Source organism: Oryzias latipes, chromosome 3 (genome assembly GCF_053564925.1).
Source record: "Oryzias latipes strain Hd-rR chromosome 3, Olatipes_Hd-rR_3.1".
Classification (NCBI taxonomy): Eukaryota; Metazoa; Chordata; class Actinopteri; order Beloniformes; family Adrianichthyidae; genus Oryzias; species Oryzias latipes.
This window is the reverse complement of record NC_136239.1, coordinates 5,621,635-5,634,592: the sequence shown is the minus strand read 5'-3', so window position 1 is coordinate 5,634,592 and position 12,958 is coordinate 5,621,635. Positions and strand designations below refer to the sequence as shown.

General features: G+C 44.6%; 1 protein-coding gene across 16 annotated transcripts in view; it reads right to left on the bottom strand.

The window, feature by feature from the left end:
- The window catches only part of ppip5k1a (diphosphoinositol pentakisphosphate kinase 1a), a 42,406-nt gene that overhangs the window by 14,389 nt on the left and 15,059 nt on the right, over positions 1-12,958 (bottom strand). For 9 of the 16 annotated variants that reach the window (XM_078944134.1, XM_078944141.1, XM_078944136.1 and 6 more), the window contains exons 17-26: positions 11,194-11,376; positions 10,601-10,778; positions 7,896-8,119; positions 6,537-6,664; positions 5,749-5,863; positions 5,571-5,678; positions 3,803-3,931; positions 3,583-3,723; positions 3,386-3,479; positions 776-901 (exon numbers count right to left, since the gene is read on the bottom strand). In XM_078944134.1, coding sequence (XP_078800260.1) covers positions 776-901; positions 3,386-3,479; positions 3,583-3,723; positions 3,803-3,931; positions 5,571-5,678; positions 5,749-5,863; positions 6,537-6,664; positions 7,896-8,119; positions 10,601-10,778; positions 11,194-11,376 — 1,426 coding nt within the window. The remainder of the gene's footprint in view (positions 1-775; positions 902-3,385; positions 3,480-3,582; positions 3,724-3,802; positions 3,932-5,570; positions 5,679-5,748; positions 5,864-6,536; positions 6,665-7,895; positions 8,120-10,600; positions 10,779-11,193; positions 11,377-12,958) is intronic. The other 7 variants (XM_011486698.4, XM_078944142.1, XM_011486723.4 and 4 more) reach the window with 1 other exon arrangement.

Here is a 12,958-nt window from a genome sequence, read left to right as displayed (position 1 = left end):
AAACCTAAAACACTGCATTTTTGAGGTCAAATCTGAAACATTTGTCAGCAGTTAATTGAAGCGCAAATCGCATGGGTTCTGGAATTTTGCAGTGGTCTAAAATCACAGCTTTGAGGGGTGGTGGGTGGGGGCAAACGTAAAAGAAAAGGCCAAATGATTGTAAGCAGAACAGAATCACAGGATCTGGCGGCTGAGGAACAAATGAGGCAGAAAGAAAATCCGATGGAATTGAAGCGACGGCATAAACAAAACTACAGGAAGTAACATGAATGAGTCCACATGACCGCCGTCTGCACAGCTCTTCTGTGATGGCGTCACAAACATGCTGGGGCAATCAGAGCATCACTCAGGGCGGGGCATGACAACAGAAAGGCATCTTTCAATTCTAAGCCTTCAGCAGCAGCTCAAATCCACTATCTGAACCAATTCAGCAGCAACTATTCTGACCCCCCCCCCCCATTGCTGGACAGAACGTCAGTCCTCAGTTCACCACACCTCCACCCCCGTGCTTCACAGCAGGCATGCTGGCCTGCCACTTTCTGTTCGTTCAATAAGGTATGTGTGTTTGTGTGTGTGTGTGGGGGGGGGTCCTGAGGCATTCTGGGACAGAGATGTGTTTAGCATGAGTCTACGTAGCAGACTTCTGTTATTATGCTGATGAAAACTGTAGAATTGAAAGAGACAGATGATTTTTCTACACTTAATTATTCTGAGATGGGGGGGAGGGGGGATGCTTGGCGCCGCACACTGACAGGAGGCGGGGGTGGACACCTACCGTCTTTGTAGGGAAGACTGCCGGAGGAAAACTTTTTTCGGTGCACACGTGCGTAGTCCTGCAGGTTCGGTGCGCTAGATGAGCCCCCCAGGACAGTGGTACTGAAGAGGCCGGCACACTGAGAGCCTGTGGGGGTGGGGGAATGGGGGGTTAGTCACCACTCCATTTCTGCATTAGAAAGACGGGCAGCTTCAGAACCATTACAGATGTTCGCTCTGGTCTTGAAACTACCTTAGTCCATCACATCCTATATTTCTTAATGGACACACAGAGGGATATTAGGCGACTTATTATGTTGTACATGACCTGTCCATCATTTTAAACACCAAACACTCTTTGGGCGTAATGGTGGTCAAAAGTTTACCGACACTTGTGAAGTTCACGTCATGGCTTTCTTCAATTTCCAGTTATTTCTATAACTCTGATTTTTCTCTGATAGACTGATTGGAACAGATGCTTTTATCTCACAAAAGACATTCATGAAGTTGGATTCCTTTAGGACTTTTTTATGGGTCAGTTGAAAATGTGACCAAATCTGCTGAGTGAAAAATATACATACAGCAATGAATGGTAAATGGTGTATACATATATAGCCCTTTTCTACCTTTCTCGAAGACCCAAAGCGCTTTACAGTCACAGTCCCATTCACACACTGGTGGCGGCTCCGCTGCCGAACACTGGCGCCAACCTTCCACCAGAGGCAAGGTGGTGTTCGGTGTCTTGCCCAAGGACACTTTGACACATGGGCGTGCAAGGCGGGAATCGAACCTGCAATTTTACTATCACGGGTCGACCGCCCTACCGCTGCACCACAGCCGCCTGTTATACTAATGTTCAATTCACGTCCTTTGGCCATTTTCACTTCAATTATGCCCTTTTGGTAGTCATCCAAAAGCTTCTGGTTGATACTTTGACCACTCTTCTTGGTGCAGTGCAGTTCCATTTGTTTGCTCTCTATCCTCAGCATTTTTCCCAAGTTCTCGATGGGGATCAAGTCAGGACTTTGGAAAAGGCCATTCAAAAACCTTCATTCTAGCCTTATTTAGCCATTTCATTACCACTTTTGATATGCGTTTGGGGTCATTGTCCTGTTGGAACACCCAACTGCCTCCCAGACCCAACCTTTGGGCTGATGACTTTAGAACATCTTGATGTATTTGAAGGTAATCCTCCTCCTTCATTATGCCATTTTCTCTGTAAAGCATCAGCAAAACAGGCCTACAGCATAATCCTACCACCACAGTGCTTGACGATAGCCATGGTGTTCTTGGGGTTAAAGGCCTCACCTTTTCTCCTCCAAACATATTGCTGGGCATTGAAGTCAAAGAGCTTGATTTTTGTTTTGTATGACCACAGAACTTTCCTCCAGGTGTTCTCTGTGTCCATGCGATCAGCAGCAACCTTCAGTCGAGCCTTTCGGTGCCGCTTTTGGAGCAAGGGCTTCCTGCTTGCACGGCAGCCTCTCAGACTTGACTGTGGTCACGGAAACCTATGATCCATCAGCTTCTAAATCTCGGCAGATCTGCTTTTTGGTGGCTCTTGGTTGACTCTTCACCGTTCTGACTGATTTTTATTTCAGCAGCAGGTAACAGTCTGCATTTTCTTCCCCATTGTGGCTGTGACAAAACATTGTACGTACAAACAATCGTTTGCACTGTTGCTCTTGGGACCTGCAGCTGCTTTTTAATGGCTCCTAGTGACTTTCCTGACTTGTTCAAGTGAATGATTCACTTTTTAGGATCTATCCTGAGCTCATTTAACTTTCCCATTGTAGTGTTTGTGGGCATTTGAATTCCAATGAGCCCTATTGAAACAGCAGCTGTAGTCACTCATAATTACTCACGATAAGTTCAGAGGCCGTGCTATAAAGCTCATTTCATTGACACAACTTTCTGAGTCACCAAAATTGCCAATTCATGTTGTTCTATGTATATTTTTGACCCAACAGATTTGGTCAAATTTTCAATGGACCCATAATAAAGTAAAAAAAAAAAGAACCAAACTTCATGAAGGTTTTTTGTGACATAAAAGTATTTGTTCCAATCACTCTAACAGAGAAAAATCTGAGTTGTAGAAACAAATTCAAGGTAGACATGACCATGTGTACTTTACAAGTGTATGTAAACCTTTGACTACTACTGTATCCGATATAATAGAAAGTGGTTCCGAGAAGCCAAAACCATATATACGTATTGAACTTTTACTCAAAACGGAATCAACACACTTTAGCCACAAGGATAGCAACACTTTCCAAACTCACGTGTCTCACAAAAGGTACCTTCTGTACGCCTGCATTGTTATGAAGCAGGAATGTAAACTGTTTGTTACCATGACAACCAGCGGAGTGTTGCCGTTTAGGTGTAAAAGGGCATTCCTAGTGGGTTTAGACAAACACTGTCATAGTTTTTATCACCACAATTATAACTGTTTCTGCAAAAGTAAAAAAAACAACAACCGTTCTATGAAAAGAGGGTTAACAGCTGAGGGGGAGAGCACAACTAGCCCTCTGCTAGTCCTGGTGGCAAAACATGAATCCCTTTCTGATTGATGAAAGTGCTTGCTTGTCACGCACACACGGCTGCCGCCCCAACGGCGAGCTCCCACGCTTACCTAATCCACTCTGTTTCATCTCAGGGGACTGCCGTGAGCAGAGCGAAAAGAGGCGATAGCTGCCCACTTTAGAGGACGATGTCTCTGACAGGACCTGATGGACACACAGGGACCCGGAGATGGCATCATCGCCCCAAATAAATAAATGCTGCAGCAGGACGATGGAAGATGGTGATTTGTGGTTGAGTGAGTCGCACCTCCATGGAACCCGTCTTATGGTTGCGAATAAGCGGAGACTTCCTGGGAATAGTGACCGGTTCGGACAGTGGCACGGCTCGGTCTGTCTCGTCTCGGGAAAGGTCCTCCAAGCTGCCGGGGTCCGGCTGCTTCTGTCCGTTCTGAAGAAGCAGAGCTTCAAGTCAAGCCTTCTCACAGAAGACGGAAACAGGAAGGAGGGAGGAGCTGCTGCGGCCTCACCTGTCGGGCCACATCTGCAGAAGCGGGTCTAAAACCAAACCCGGTCGGTGCGTGCTCCTCCTCCTCCACCCCCTTCACTCCAGGGCTGAAGTGGAGCTCCACGTGAAAGCGCTCCTCCGAGGAGATATCCTTCACATCGGGGGAGATGCATGATTTTACCATAAGCCTAAAAAATAACCTTCTTCGCCTGGTTCTCCGCTAAAAAAGCGCTTTCTTAAAAACACATTTTTGAAGCATCTTATAGTTTAGCGTCATGTATCTCATCTAAATACTTCATCAAGTCATTGATTGATTTTCAAAAGCTTTATAAAAAGCCATAGAAATACAGAAAATCAAGTTAAAAGGCCCTACCTCAAGAGTTTTTTCTGCATTTCAGAACATTTCATGTATTTCTAAAGACTGTTTTTGCAGTGAACAATGGCAGTAACAAAGAAGAGAATGAATACAAGAAAATGTACAATTCTTGCGAAGATGCTGAACAATATTTAAGAACCAAAACATTTTAACATAATAAAATAGCAAGCAAACTGTTACCTCCTCAAAGCTAGCAAGCATGAGTACAGTTTGGAAAAAAAGGTTCTAGATGAATAATTACAGCAGAAATGCAGATATTAGGGTTTGCACACTTTTCAGCAAAGATTTTCCATAAGATTTCCAAAACTAAATAAAATAAAGACATTTCAGTCAGACTATTGTAGTCGGTGCCGCTAAATCAAACTAAGACTCGTGTCGATACATCAGAGTTTGTCTGTCTTGCTGCTAAAGTTGGTTATGGAAGAAAAGGCAGTAACGTATGGAAGCACACTGCATTCAATAAAAAACAAACACGGGGGATCTTCCTTACAGTTTTTTGGGGGCATTGTTGTCCTAATGCCTAATGTGAACTACAAAAGCAAAGAACTACAAACATTTTAACCTCATCTGCTGATAAAAACGATGAGTAGAAAAGCCACAGAGTGTCCGTGTCACAGGCATGATCTGTTTAGTTCATGTGTGTGTCACATATCACCAGTCTGTTGTGTTCTTCCTGCTGACTTTACAGAGAAAAGCATCTGGAAGTATTCAGTCTTGACCAGGACCACCAGTATAGACCACCCTGAAACATACCTCCATTTCTGGAACCGAAAGCTGAGGTTATCCACTTCCTTAGCCTCAAACGTACCGTGGTAACTAGCATAACTTGCTTTCTGGAATACCCCCCAGGTCTCTAAACTTCATTTTCTTTGTCTTCCATATATTGTAAATGAGATGAAGGCAACGCTTTCATGTTGCCATGAGGCTAAACAGTTGATGCTAGCTCCTCCCTTACGCAACGGGAGTGTCTAGTAATTTTGGACAAGCACTGAGCATCAAATTTGACACATGTCAAAAGAGGCGGTGGACACGGATTTCATGCATGAACGGCGTTCAGTGTGAATAAAGCATTACAGCTTCATTGGTGTATTTGTTTAAAAGCGTTGCACTTTTCTCCCAAAAGTGCGACTTATACTCCAAAGCGACTTATTTGTGTTTTTTTATTTCTTTTTTATTATGTTTTTTTTCTGCTCCTGCAACTAATACTCCAGAAATTACGGTATTTCAAAATGAACCACAAAGCTCAACTGATGTGTTTGGGATGTCAGGTTCTGGAAAACATAATGAACAGCAGCAGCTCACGTTTACGAGTGCTAAAAAGTAAATGGAAGAGGCAGAGACCCCCCAACATTGGGTTAGGGGTCTATACTGCCCCTCCAGGCAGAAGCCGGCCGTTCCGGAGCAGGAGACTCACCTTGTTGTTGTCCTCATAGAGCATGATGACGATCTGTGTCATGTAGTTGAGTTCAGAGACGGCTCCCAGGTAGTCCATGGCTCTCTTCCACTGCTGGTCCTTCTCCTCCTGCGGCACAGAAAGGACGGCTCAGCTCAGACCCAACGGGCAAAGCTCGGCAGGATCCTCGTTTGCTTACGTCCAGCAGGCCTCCGTATCTGAAGATGCTGAGCAGCGAGTGGACATGGCTCTCACTGGTGAAGTACAAACGAGTCCGGACGTGGCGACCAGGGGACATCACGCCACGAGAGTACCTGGTGGCACCACACCGTGCACACAACAGCGTCAGTGACCATGTGGAGGTCAGATCACAGATGCAGCTTCAAAATCAGGGTCTGACGGGTGTTTTGGTAAACTGTGATACAGACTCTACAGGAAGATCAGGCAGAGGATTTTCAAAATAAAACCTGAGCTGCTGTGGTAGGCATCAGCAAGAACTTCATTCTGTTATTAGATTCAGTTCAGTTCTTATTTATTAGCTTTTATAAATTAAAATGCACAGATTGCAGGTCTCATTTAGCTTTGTGTTAGCCTTTGTCTATGCGTCAGGTCCTTGGTTTTCCCATCCCAGCCCTCCCCTTACCCAAGGATGGAGGATAAGGAAGAATGACGGCTCTAGTTTAAACATTTATACACTCAATTCCCTGTAGGCAAATAAAGGATGTTTTTTGCACATTTTCACACCAGCTGCCCCTGCACTCCATCAATAAAGCTTAAAAGACTTTTCCTTCCAACCCGTTTACCAGAATGAGAGGTGCTGACAGAAATCCCAGCAGGATTTCAGGACATCTTCAGAAATGTAAACTGCAAACTCAAGCAATTCAGAGGAGGGTCCCAGCCAGAACCTGCTCTGCGCTCAGAGTTGAACCATGCTTATGGTTCCCACCATTACAATCTAAAGCCCTTTGAAAGGGCGGGGGGACTCACAGGGGATGCAGTTTGTTGACCGCCTCGTCTCCGTGGGTCCTCTGCAGGTCAAGCTGGATTTTTCTGACCAGTGGGAGACAGTAGGCGTATGCGATGTCCAACTTCTCCACTCTATTTATGCCATATTCCTGCAGGGGGGGGACAGATGAGAGGGGTGGGTGGAGTCCAGGAGTCTGCAGGCCTCAACACACAGGCTGCCAGCACTCCCGGCAGAGCTGAAGAGTGTGAACCACAGCAGCAATGAGGCAGTGTGATGTGTGTAAGGTGCTGCTGATGCCAAGAACTGCTAAGAACACTGAACAGAAAACGATGCAGGGAAGCTGAAGACGCACAGCAGAGCTGGAAGCTGCCTTTGTAGATCTAGAGAAAGTCTATGACAGGATCCAGAGAGAGGAGCCTTGGTTTGGAGGAGGAATCTGGAGCAGCAGAGAAGAACGTTGGAGATGTTCAGGACATGGACGAGAGCTGGAAGACAGTGGTGAGATGTGTCCAGGTGGAGGTGGGACTGCATCAAAGGTCAGCCAAGGAACTTGTGAAACTTCTTATCCAGCTCAAAAGTGTTGTCTCTTCGCATTTTCTTCTGACATTCAGCTTTTGTAAAGCTTTGAGGGACATTATTTTGAAAATGGAACTTTTCTCCTCCTCTCCTATATTCTGGATCATTATTCATCATTCAGGTCTCCATGCCTCTGTTTGGTGCAGTGCGATTCATGTACTCTCCCTCTGTCCCACCTCCCTCAGGGGGAACGGGAGGGCTTCCACATTCCAGTTGGCTCGTCTGTGCCCCCGTACCTGACCGTGTACCTCGTCTCTGCTCCTTCACTTGGCTGTGAACCCTCCCTCCGGCTCGTCTCGCGCCCCCAGCCGCCCCCCCATTTATCTGGATGAAGATCATCTGCTGGACTATTTTAACATGTATTTGTAGAGTTAGATAAGCTAATGCTCTCTATGAGTTCTGGAACATGGCCTGTCCGTCCTGGGGGAGGATCCCTCCCTCATGTGGACAACCCTGAGGTTTCTCCTTTTTCTCAGGAGTCTTTCCTTGCCGAGAAGGAGGGTCTAAGGGCAGGGATGCCAGTTTAGTTTAGTCTGTTTAGTTTAGTTTAGCAATCAGCTATTATATTTTATGACAGAGGTTTTGTTTTGTGAAGCCCGTTGAGACGACTGTGTTGTAATACTGGACTATATAATTAAAACTGAATTTAATTGAAAATATTTTAGTGACATTAAAAGCTTTGCAGTTTATAGCAGTTTTTTAAGAAAATCAAACTTTTAATAAAGAAGGAAGTGATCATTGCAGTCCAAACCTCTGTACCATCAGAATCATGTTGTTGTGTATATAAGGTGCCTCCCCCTCACCTGTGGGATGACGATGTCGGCCAAAGCCCGGGACAGCCTGAACAGCTCCAGCGTGTCCTGCAGCCCCAGCGTGGCGTTGTGGATCACGTCGTACTTCACGCAGTCGTAAATGTCGGGGATCTTGCTGATGTCGTAGCGGCCGTTCTTCATGCGGAAGTCCCTCTCCAGTTTGGACCAGCGCTGCAGCATCAGCTCCAGGGTCTCACTGTGGTAAAGCTGCAGGTCTGCAGGGAGGGGGAAGTGTGTGTGTGTGTGAGGGGGGGGCATGTTGCACTAAGTGAGTTCTCCAACCCCTGAACCCAATAGCCACAAATTACAACAACGCAACAGCTAAAAGAATGAAAAAATGGAGTAATTACATCTTTGTGAAGAAAATAAATAGTAATTAAACATAAAGAACACTGGTTCACAAAAAGAAGAATCATGAGCAGCTCTGGAGGCAGACCCAGATCCTGAAACCATTGACTGTATATGAGAACTGGACTGAGTGACTCCTCCCCCTGGCGTTCCAAACAGGAAGTGGCCTCAAGAAGCCAAAATCCCATAGACTTCTATAGAGAAACAAACAGCTGTTACTCAGTCATTCTAAGAACCATTGTTGAGCTGATTCCGATTTTAAAATCTTCGTGATAATCCTCTTTTTTATGATTTATTTTTTCCTGTAGTGCAAATTGCTCAAGTAATAAACTGACCAATCAGATGCTTCAATAAGAGCAGGTGGTCTCACATGTTTGAAACGTTTGACAGAGTTCCTGGTTCCAGGTAGACGTGCGGCCCTCCTACAAGCCCCTCCCGGATTGCTGTGGGTGGTTGCCATAGAAACCAGGACTCAAATCAACTCGGAACAGTTACTGCATACTAGAGCTGTGACGGTGTGGGATTTTTGATCAGCGCGCTGATGAACCCGCTGGGGGCGCGGTGTCACGGTTAACTGCACCCCCAAGCCCCCCCAACCCCTGCCACCAAACACAAAATCCCCCGGCGGCCGCGTCGCAAATGAATACAATTACAACGCAGTACTGTTTATTAACAAATAACAGTAACAACTAACTACTACCTATCTAACTAATGAACTAATTATATAGGTGTTGTAGAATGACTGTGTGTGTGTGTGTGTGTGTGTGTGTTAGTGTCAGTGCGCTGCGTGTGTAGGACTAGGAGGAAGGAGTCCACACAAGTGTGTTGGGGGTGCGTGTTGATTCCTCTGCAGTGGAACGCTCTCTAGCTGCATACTAGGCTTCACCTGTGCTCTCTGGTGCAGACATCTTCTCAGAATATTATCTATTGTCCGGTAATTGTCCAGTTTTAAATTGTTTTTTGTTCCTGAACAGTTGTTTGTTTTTGTTTTTGGTGTGAACTTCATTAGTTATTTCTGTATTTTGAAAAAATTTGTAATGTTTTTTTACAGTTTACATGTTTTGCAGACCGCATGTTTTTTACACTTTTGCAGCTGTATTTATTTAATATTTATTTCTTTATTTAATAAGAATCTCATTTTCATAATAATTTTAGTAATATTTTTAACTATCTAATATAAATGTCATTTGTGATGTCCTTTATTGATGTTATATTATATAGATTATTTCTGAATGTCGTGTTGCTGCCACAGAAATGAAATTTCCCCATTGTGGGATTAATAAAGTCATCAATCTATCCATCTATCCATCCATCCATCCATCCGATAAACAGACTGCAGACACTTTGTCACCTTTCCGGCAGCCATGAAGTCTGACACCCATGAAGAACGCGGGGCAGGAGGCTCCGCCTTTGTTTAAACAGAGACGTAACTTTGCGCTGGAGAAAATAGCTCCCAAACAAAACATGTGGTGATATTCATCGCACTCTAACAGTGCGCGTTTATGTTTGGTGTTACGAAGTGAAGGAGAACAGTAATAACCCCCCCCAACGCACTCAAGAACGCACGCAGCTTGTAATGGAAATCAATACAATGGAAATAAATAATTAGAATGTAGTAAATCTGTCGTATTTCCTCGTGAGACCGAAACTTCTGTTGTAGAATGAGGATGTGTGTGTGCTGCTGAAACCACATGCGTGTGTGTGTGTGTGTGAGTAGAGGGAGTGAGAGGCGCGGTGCAGAGAGTGAGGGAGAACAGTAATAAAGGGTTTCCCCCAGAAACCCTTGAAGTCTGAACACAGGACTAGCAGAAAAAGTAAATTATCAGCAAAGATGAATGTGTTTCATGTGTTTATTATAGTTCCAATCACGCACCAATCAACTACAAACAAACGTGCGGTGCTGAGGTCATCACTGCAGTGCTGAGGTCATCACCGCGGTCATGACCTCAGCACTGTGGTGATGCGGTTATCATCACACCCCTATTGCATACTGACCATGTCTGGCTTCAACATGGCAGCGTCCGCCTTGCAAGAAAAAAGCAGACTGAATTGACTTCATTTGGTTAGAGCTGCATGTAAAGTGTTTTCTATAAATGAGGTCACATTCCACTCGGTCCAGTTCCCACGTACAGTCAATACCTGAAACAAACTTGATGGGTAGTTCTACTTCAACTCTGGGACAGTTCAAAGGCTGGAGAACCTCTGGGTCCACCAGGGTTTAGACGATTAATCCAAACAGGATAAAAACAGATAAAACAGAGAAGAACCTTAAACTGAGTCTGGGTCAGACTTTCCCAAAACTCAGAACAAACGGGAATGAAAGTGTTTCTGTATGAAATCGATCAAACCTCCAGCTCCTTTTGTCCCTCGGCAGCTTCTCTCACCGGCAGATTTGGGATCCTCCATCCTCCAGCGGATCTGCGAAGTGAGGCTCTGGATCAGCGCGTACACCTGGTCGCACGTGTCCACCGGGTTCTTCACGATCTTCATGGAATTCACCAACGAGGCGCTGCAGGTCGGGGCCAGCTGCCACAAACACAGCCAGGTGATGCAGGTGAGTCAGAATAAAGCTGTTAAAACCTTCACAGCATCACAGTAAATTCAATTCAATTCAATTTTGAAGTGCATCTGTAAAAACCCATGGACTATACAAAATACATATAAAGTAAATGTCAATCAATTCTTCTGGAAACACTTTCATTAACCTGTCAGGGATAGGAGATTCAACCAGGGACGGATTAAACTTCAGGTGATCTGAAAGCGTTTTTCATTCATTTCTTTAAGCAAAATACATAAAATGCAAATTCATGTTAAAATGAACAAAATAGGAGAAAATCCTGGTCAGCTGAGACACACATTTACAGACAAATGTCTTCCAACAAGGAGCAGCAGAGAATTACTGCGCTCAAAAGCAGCCTTTTCCCGCCTCCCTGATAATCACCCGCTCAAAGTCATCCTCCGTGAACTCCCGGTCGCTCTGCAGGATCTCGTGCAGCCGGGCCTTGACCCGGTGCTGGCAGCTGCTCAGAGAGTCGCTGTCGTTGTCCAGCAGCCCGTTCATGTTGGCGCTCTTCACCATCTGCACCAGGATGGGAGTCAGCTCCCCCTCCAGAGCCAGCAGGCCCTGCCCACACAGACACCACAAAGCAGACATCAGAATGGAACCCCGCCCACTTTCAAGCCGTGGCAAAGTCTTGAAGGTGGAGCTTCAACCCAGAAGGTCAACAGGTCTGGAGGTCCTTCCATGCAAAAAAAGACAAAAGTGTCGCTGATGACAGCATGGTTTCTGACACTGAGGGATGAACTGAAAAGCTGTTTCTGCCTGAGTTACTGTCGCACTCCGATCCTCTCCTGAATCCTCTACAGACCTGCGTCATTTTCTAGAACGTAGTTTCTGCAGAGCGGCAGGAGGTCATCAGAAATTCACCTCTGAATTGTAGCTGTCCGGTCGTACAGTTTAGATCCAGATTCCAGCCCAGACGAGGAAAACAAAAACAGTCGTGGATCTATTTGTCTGCAAGTGGAGGCATCAGAAAGGAGCGGAGAAGGGAGACTGTAGCCCCGCCCATTTCAGTTGCTGCGTCTCAACTGAGAGCTTTTTCAAACGGCAGGTTTTTATCTGCTCCCGATTCATCGTGATTTGAAGAGCAACAGTCAGAGATGCAGTTTTAATCTTACATTTTTTTTTAGATATTTCCTCCATCAGAGAAATACTACAAGAACACGGCGAAAGAACAAAAACATGATTTTCATTGGAATGTTTCCTGCCTATTGTTCGTGCCAGCAGATGAGAGAAAAAGCAATGTGCAGCAGCATGAACCCATCTTTCAGGCTATGAGCAGACAAAAAATACATTCTTGTGCTTCTTATGCAATCTGTTCCTTGTACACAAGCACAACACAAAACACAAAAGCGACAACAATAGTTAACATCATATCTTTTCTAGTGCACCCTACCATCCCCTCCCTGACCCATTTTGGTCTCTTGCTCATCTGTATTGGTTGTATTTGTCTAATATTCAGATTTTTGTAACGTTTTTTTTAATCTTCTGACTAGTGAATTCCACAGCTTTACTCCATTGACTGATATGTGTTTGTCTTAAGCGAGCAGATGGAACTTTAAATGAGTATTTTCTTTTCTTACTGCCTTCTATTGAAACGAAGGAAAATAACGGTTTGGAGAAAATCTGGCAGAATTTTTAATTTTGGCTTTCAACATAAACATAAATATTAAATATTCATCAATTTTGTAATTACTTAAAATCCAACACTTTGTTTTGTCCCACTTCAAAAATACCTTATTTTCATGAACCCAACTTTTCAACTTAATTATTTTTTACTGCTGTCGTCTCTCTTGGTTTATCTCATTTTGTTCCAGAGGGAGAGACAATTGTGTCATCTGCAAACAACAGAAACTGAATTCTTTCAGAAACTTTACACATATAGCTGATACGTAAAATAAAAGGTACATTTTTAAATAGAAAACAGGGCAGTGTAAGGATTCTGTGGTTGTGTTGTTCTTGGTTTTCTTTTTGTCAGTCACAGCAGTTTCAGGTTCATGATCCACTGCTGTCTTCAGTTCAGTTAATTGCCCTCCGCCTGTTTAAGTGTCTGGTTTTCTGTGCATCCTCGTCAGGTCATCCGCTCTGTTCTGCTTTGCCACCTTTTTGTTGCTCCCATTAAATGTTTCACTTTCTGTCAGCATGA